Genomic DNA, 7,766 nt, shown 5'->3' with positions numbered 1-7,766 from the left:
TATTGGTTTGTATCACTGTTTTGCTATTCTACTTTTATTAATATAAAGATTCCTATTATATATTAATATTAATAATAGATTAATAGATATTAATAATTTAATTAATAAATATATGAGTAAAGGATAAATAGGTCCTTGACCTTTTTTTTCCGCAGACATTTTTGTCTCCAAAGATTGAAAAATACATTAATATCCCTGACCTCTCCAAAATGTGGACAAATTTACCCCTCCGTTGAAGTCATTCTGTTGGACCCGACAGAAAAGTTTAACGTGGCTCCCGTAACGCTGACTTGTCCGTTACGGGATGACATGTGGCTTTGAGCTTTTGAAAATAGGACGTATTAGTCCCTATGCACCAAAATGACGCCATTTCACCATCTCCCCTCCAAATACACTTTAATTCCCTTCTGCAATATGCCGTTTCAACCCCAAAACCAAACCCTCACGTATTGTCTCCTTTTTTCCAAATCTCAATCCTTAACAGTTGATCCTCTCGTTGCACATGACCTTAATTCATGCTTCAAATTCCTCGTTCTTTTCTCTCCGGAGCCTCGTCACCGAAAGCTCGCCTCCACCACATTCATCAGTTCGAATGGCAGAGAGGAAGATGACAATCTCATCTGGTGTTCGCCGTAGCCCGTCTTGGACCTCACACGCCTTGCCGTCGACTCCGGCAGTGACCCCTTAGCCATTCATTGCCTCCTCGATCCACCGCTTTGATTCCATAAATAGGAAGGAGAAGAGAATAGAGAAGCCTACCACTATAGTTGTAACATCAACTGTGACTATAGATAAAGCGATGAGAACATGTTCAGGTATAGGCCGGGCTGGTGCCGGTACTCTAAGGACTTCTCAAAATCCTATGATGGGTTCTAAAATGGGTATGGATATGGGCATGGGAATAGGAATGAAGAATGGCCCTAGTGCTGGAATGGGGATGGGAGGCTACGGAGGAATTAATCTATCAATGGGCATGGGAATGGGCATGGGAATGGGTATGGGGCAAGGAGTCTAAATACAACCCCCTATAAAAATGCGTCCCGGGTCTAATATGCCAGGTAACTATAATAAATCCATGATGGGTCCGGGTAGTTATGCCCAACAGCTATATGGTGGCTACTGGTGAGTTAAGACGAACTTCAAGTTTAGAAAGCATGATGAGATATAGTCACTTGGTTGCTTTGTTACAAGTTGAGAGATGAAATGTCTAAGTGTCAATGCTGCTAGTGGTCCACATGGTGACATGAATTTTATAGCGGTGTATCTTCAACTATAATTTCATGGGCATAGGCTCGAGGTTGGTTTACGGTGTTATTTGTTTTGATTTGAGGTGTTGTTCAAATGGTTATTAGATCCATTTCTTGGAAGCACATGTTATTGCAACTTGAATGGCTGATCCTCAGAAAGCTGGTCTTGTTGAAAGGGATATAGAGCAAGTTTGGAATTACTTGTTCTTCATTTTTTTGGGCTTTGATTTTCTCGGGAGCTATAATGAATGTAGCTGCTGTTAGATTCTAGTATCACATTTTATTGAAATATATGATTCATTAGTATGCCATTGTTATTTTGTTGCTTAAATAACTTGTAATTGATCTTCTTTGTTGACTGAGGAGATAATAAAGTTTGAGCTGTAGTCTTCCCTCATGCTTTACGGTTTTGCAGTTACAGATTTATGGAACTTTGAGGGAGCAAGTTAAATGGGTGTTATGGGTATTTCACAAGGGGATCAGAGTTTGTCTGGAGAGTCTTTGGTAAAGCGGTGCCGTTTTGGTGTCAGGAAACTATTATGTCATGTTTTCAAAAACTACATGCCACGTGGATTCTCACAACAGCTAGGTTAGCGCCACAAGAACCACGTCAGACTTTTCTGTCAGGTCTAACGAAATCACTTCTGCGAAAAAATAAATTTGTTCACATTTTAAAAAAGCCAGAAACATAAATATATTTTCTAACTTTTAGAAACGAAAATATCTAAAAAAAAAAAAGTTAGAACCTATTTATGCTTTACTCTAAATATATTAATAGATTTTCTCACTTTATGAATTTCTCCTTGCTGTGGAGTAGTTTTCCCACGGCGCTGGAGTTCTCGGTTTGGGCCATGGGTCAAACAGAAATAAACTTCACTCCTCCCCGAGTACGAGTAAAGCACTACTGAAGTAGTACTGATTACTGAAATTCGCTCTCCTTCTGAAACCCTAGCACTACCTGTTTCCTTCATTGTTTCGTTTTCCTCTCATCGGTTACTCTAACAAAAAAACAAAATACCCCCAACAACTTCTGCACCGTGTTTTCCTCCCTCCGCCGCCAGCCGCCATCCGCCACTTATCCCAGCTCTCGCCATCGCGTCACCGCTGTGCTGCCACTCGTCAGCCTCGAGGGTCTTCCGACCAATTAGAAACCTGTGCTGGTCTGCTGCGCTCCGAGGATCAGCACCAATAATAAATCGGTCAGCGAAGGTACATCTTTTAAGATTACTGTGGAGATCTGAGAAATAATTTGTTGTTCTTGTTGTTTCACCATTTGTCTCATTGCAGGCACGGGTATTTCGATCCGCAAGAATGGGTTCCCGAAAGGGTGACAACCCTCACTTCGGTGACGGTGCCAGTCCTGGGTTTGCTTCCTCATTCGTTAGTTTTTTTCTTTCCCCCTTTTTTCTTTTATAAGTTTTCTTATCTTGTCTCTAATTTCCATTGATGCAGGAAAATCTTTATCGGAGGTCTAGCCAAAGACACCACTTTGGGTGTGAAACCCCTCCCTTTGTTTTTTATTTATCTTTTATTTTTTTTATTTCATTGGTACTGATGTTCTTGATATGATTTGATAGATACTTTTGTTAAGTACTTCGAGAAGTACGGAGAGATAGTGGACTCGGTTATCATGAAGGATCGGCATACCGGTAAACCCAGGGGTTTTGGTTTCATCACCTATGCGGATCCATCTGTTGTGGACCAGGTCATCCAGGAGAACCATGTTATCAATGGCAAACAGGTGAGTATTATTCTTAGGGTTTTGGCTACTTTGGTGGAAAATTTTGTTTTTTGGTTTCCTTAATGCTTTATATAAGAATACATTTGTTTTTCTAGTAAATTTAGGGCTATTGTTGTACAAATTGACACAGCGACGTAGAAAAGAAGTCTATCGGCAAATCAATATGATTGGGGATTTTGAGAGATCTCATCAGAATATAGTGTTTTATCTGTTTTTGTGTATCTAATTTTTGCTTTTAATTATTATAGTATTGTAGTATGCTTTAGAGATTGTAATATGTTGTCTTGCATGGCTTGAGATACTTATAATGAATGATTACTTCTGCTTTTACCAGGTTGAGATCAAGAGGACTATTCCTAAGGGTTCATCACAAGCTAATGACTTCAAAACAAAGAAGATTTTTGTTGGTGGTATTTCAACATCGGTCACTGAAGGTTTGCTATGCTGGCACTTTTGCTCCTTTCATGCCGTATTGTTTGATGAGATGTGAGGAAACGGGTAAAGTGTTAAAGTTGGTGTAACCACCTTTGGATCATTGAGATTCACTTGCAGCTGTAGTCATTGATCCAATGGTTATTAAACTCACTTTATCACTCTACAAGTTTCCTTACTTTGGAGGATAGAAACCGTAGTTTAATTTATTATTATATTTTTTGTGGATATTTTGATTCAATCTGCTTATGTGTCTTTCCTTTGTTGTACAAATTTCAGATGAGTTTAAGAACTTCTTCTTGAAGTATGGGAAAGTTGTGGAACATGAGATTATACGTGATCACACTACTAAACGTTCCCGAGGTTTTGGCTTTATAGTTTTTGACAGTGAAAAAGTTGTTGACAATATGTTAGCAGATGGGAATATGATTGATATGTCTGGTACTCAGGTGAGTTATCATTGGTGGTTTAGGGTGTTTGATGATGTATTTGAAACCAGCAAAGCCAATATCATGTATAAATTAGTGATCAAAGTTGAAGGACGTCATTGTGAAACATATAACAATGGAGTTCGTGCCTGTTACTTCCCATCATTGAGCAATTTAATGTTTTTCTTTGTTCATTATGTTATTTTTATTCTGCTTATGTTATAAGTGGATGTACTACAGGTTTATTATTTCTCCTCCCAGGGTATAAAATCGTATTCTTCTTATCAAGGAGCCTAGGTTGACTCACTTCTTTGTTGTAGGTTGAGATCAAGAAGGCTGAACCAAAGAAATCCTCAAACTCAGCTTCTCTTCCTCCATTTGCTAGTGACTCTAGGGCACTTCCTTACTATGATGGTTTTGGTGGATTTGGTGATTCTTTTGGAAGTTTTGGAAATAGCAGTTTTGATCCTGCTTCTTATAGATCACTTGGAGGTTTTGGTGGTAGGCTTAGCAGTTATGGTGGATATGGCAGTGGAGATGATTTTGGTGGTAGTTTTGGAGGGTCTGGTGGTGGTATTGGTGGTGGCTATGCAGGCTATCGTGGAGAATCATCGTTTGGTTACTCTAGTCGCTATGGTTCCTTCATGGGGGGCCTTGGTGATGGTTATGGTGGGAGTGGTTTAGGTGCTTATGGACGAGGTGGTGGGTCCTATGGAAGCTATGGGGGTGCGGCTACTGGCGGAAGTTATGAACCAAGATCTGGTACTGGTTATGGTGGGGCTGGAGGACCTTATGGTAGTAGGGGAGGTTATGGTGGCAGTAGCCGCTACCATCCTTATGCAAGATAGATTATTATTAAGCTTTGTCATAGAAGCTGCATGCAGGTTTAAGCATTTTCTAGAAACAAGGCACTCATGGCAGGTGGCCACGTTTTAGAAGTCAGACGAACCACTAGCATGTCTGTATTAATGAGTTGCTTAGACAGCCGAAGGTAGAACGCCATCAATCTAGAGCTTGTGATCATCATCAATCTAGAGTTACCCTTCAGTTGTCATCCTAGAAGATGTTAGGCAGGCACACTATGACTTTATTTCGTAATCAGATTGTTGCATGTTAGACTGTGCCACATTTCTAGAATAGAGATTTAATTAGAAGCAGAGTGGAGTGGTGTGAATCTGTATTATTGTAGGTTATACTTATTAGTCTATTGTTTGGAATAGTACCTCTTGATCTATCCTTTAGTTGCATGTTAAGCCTGTGTTGAAGATGTTGGTTATGCTGCAGTTGCTATTTAGTTATATGTTAAGATTATATTTATGTTATAGTTCAGTTTCAGCAGGATTTGTTAGTTGATTGTCTTGAAGTAATGAGATATTTGCACGTAGCAATTTTGGATGCCCTTCAAGTTTAGATATGAAATTCTTATCATTGTTCAGGACCGACCATTAGTCACCCTGCTCCCGTCATGAAGGTGAATTTATTAGATTATAGAATTTGATTTATTGTCAATTATAATAGATATTTTGACCTCATGTTTCCAGGTATAGTTATGATTAGAAGCTACATGATTCCCCATTTAACCTGCTATAACAATGTAGAGATTCAAACCTAGTCTTCTGTAATATCATTACTTCGTTAGTTCATAGAGTGCATAAATTAAATCAAGCCCTTTTATTTTACCATATGTATGGTTATGGACAAGGGGTGGTGCAACAATGGCTATCGTTCCAGATTTCTACTTGTCTTTCATCTTATCAGCCATGGGTTCTTTAATATATTGATCATTTTAATGCTATAGTTTATGACAGCGAGTTCCGTACTGTTCAACGCTTTATTTTAATGCACCGTATGTGAATTGATGTTTAGCGATTTAAGTAGCAAGTTTATTAGAAAGATTTCCAGGTTGTCTATGTATTTTTATAACAGCACGATTCAATCTAGGATTGTTATGATGTAGAACGAATTATTGGTGTCCCAATATTTTGAATTGCCAATTATAATGTTTTCTTGTTTACTTTCCAATTTTGCTTTACTCATAGGTTTAGAATTTATGGTATAGGTTTAGGGTCTAAGGTATAGTAACGGAACATTTATTCAGTTAATACCCGAGATATTGTGGTATAAGGATGATTTTGTGGTGGATAATTGTGTTAATGTTTGATTACATTGTGAAAAAATTTGATTATTTTGGTGATTATTTTGTTGGAAAAATGTGTTAACATGTATAAGTATAGAGATGAGATTGACTTTTGGAATTTTGGTATTCATACAGCATATTTGTAATAAAAATAATAGATTCAAATCTTCAAATGATATACGAACATTCATAAATGTTAAATTGTAGCAAAATCATTTTGAATACTAGAGAATTAAATGTCACAAGTGTGTTAAGTCATTTTGTATTTTCTTTTAAGACGTGCATGTGAAAAGTTATTTTTCTATTTTTATAAATACGTTTTGCTAAACACTTTGTTTTCTTTTGAGTTGTGCTTGTTAAGTTATTTTTCGATTTTATAAAGAATTTTGACTAAACTATTTTCTATTAAGTCAGTTTTTCAGTTTTTTAATATTTTTAAAAGCGTTTTGTTTTTTTAACTTTTTAAGTGTTTCTAAAATGAATTTTGGCCTCCATTTATTGATATAACTGAAAGGTTGATGTCAATAAGTCAACAGAGTAACTACTTCGGAATCCCCTTAGATTTGTGGCTGGAGTGCTGGACCTCAACTAACTATCAACCTTGGTAAATCATCACAATATGAATGGATTGATGAATTCATATCCTTGTGTGGGTGGCTGTGGAGTTAGAGAAATCAAGAAGTATTTACCACTATTAGTTAATGGATTCCTGTATACATAAGACAGCATTCCAACTCTCAATATTAGATTAGTGATCTAATTGATTGGTTTCAATTTAGTCTAACTAATACAAAAGTTTTGCATAACCTAAATAGTAACCAATTTTGTACAACAAATTATTCGAGCTACAATCTTTTTTTATGATAGTATTTAATAGTACTGTTACATTATCAAGTAATTTTGCATCACTTTCTTTTTTTCTCTCCGCCCCTTCTTTCTTTCACTTCTCTTTTTCTTCTTCCAGATGCCTTATTTATTTATTTTTTTTCCTTGATTTTATTTTCATTTCTTCTATCCCTCAATTACAAATTCTTTTATTGTTCTGTTCAAATTTAGAAGAACCTTAGGAATAGTTTCATGGATTCTACCATAAAAAAATAGACAATAACAAACCTCTTGTTACTTAAAATTCTAGGCTTCATCTGATTTATTACGTACTGGTGTTTTATGCCACATGCTTGAACCTAAAATCCAGAACAAGAGCGGTTGAAGAGAGAATTAAGATGGGAGGTTCTATATATTATGGGAGGTGCTGCATGAAATGATACTTCAATTTATAATGGCATAAAGCAATGGAGAACATTTAAACCGGATAACCTGAAACCAAAACCGAAGTCATTGTTCGTTGTTCCATTCAAATTAGTAGGATTGTTGTAGAATTGCACGTGTCAAACTAACTCGGGTTAATCAAGTGATTAGCTTATTTATTCATTTAAACAAGTTTGGAGGTTTGAATCCACCATATATATACAACAACTCATTAGTTAATAGCAAACCCTTCCGCAATAAATTAGTTATTAACCTGCCGAATTAGGGGATACCATGACCAAACAAAAGAAAAAATTGCACATGCCATATTACTACCGAACTGCTAGTGTTCCCTCCACTTCTTCCATGGTTGACCCCTAGTCTTGACTTTTGATCTCCACCTTGCTATGGAACTCTATATTTTAGTAGGGTAAATGTCTTATAATTTGAAGTATTTACAGGATTATCAAAGAATCAGATAAGAATGTTTATGACAAAACTAAATCAGAAGTATCAGCAAGATAGTAACTAGA

General features: G+C 36.8%; 1 protein-coding gene across 1 annotated transcript; it reads left to right on the top strand.

Annotated features, from left to right (window-relative positions):
• Positions 1-2,249: 2,249 nt before the first annotated feature.
• LOC130970018 (heterogeneous nuclear ribonucleoprotein 1-like) lies at positions 2,250-5,978 on the top strand. Its single transcript, XM_057895956.1, has 7 exons — positions 2,250-2,456; positions 2,535-2,611; positions 2,700-2,740; positions 2,825-2,988; positions 3,323-3,422; positions 3,700-3,869; positions 4,169-5,978. Exons 2-7 carry the CDS (start codon positions 2,559-2,561, stop codon positions 4,694-4,696), a joined length of 1,056 nt encoding a protein of 351 aa, XP_057751939.1. The 5' UTR covers positions 2,250-2,456; positions 2,535-2,558; the 3' UTR covers positions 4,697-5,978.
• The last annotated feature ends 1,788 nt before the right edge of the window (positions 5,979-7,766 follow it).

This window comes from Arachis stenosperma, chromosome 3 (assembly GCF_014773155.1).
Source record: "Arachis stenosperma cultivar V10309 chromosome 3, arast.V10309.gnm1.PFL2, whole genome shotgun sequence".
Classification (NCBI taxonomy): Eukaryota; Viridiplantae; Streptophyta; class Magnoliopsida; order Fabales; family Fabaceae; genus Arachis; species Arachis stenosperma.
The sequence above is the reverse complement of the archived record's forward strand: the minus strand, read 5'-3'. Positions and strand labels throughout refer to the sequence as shown.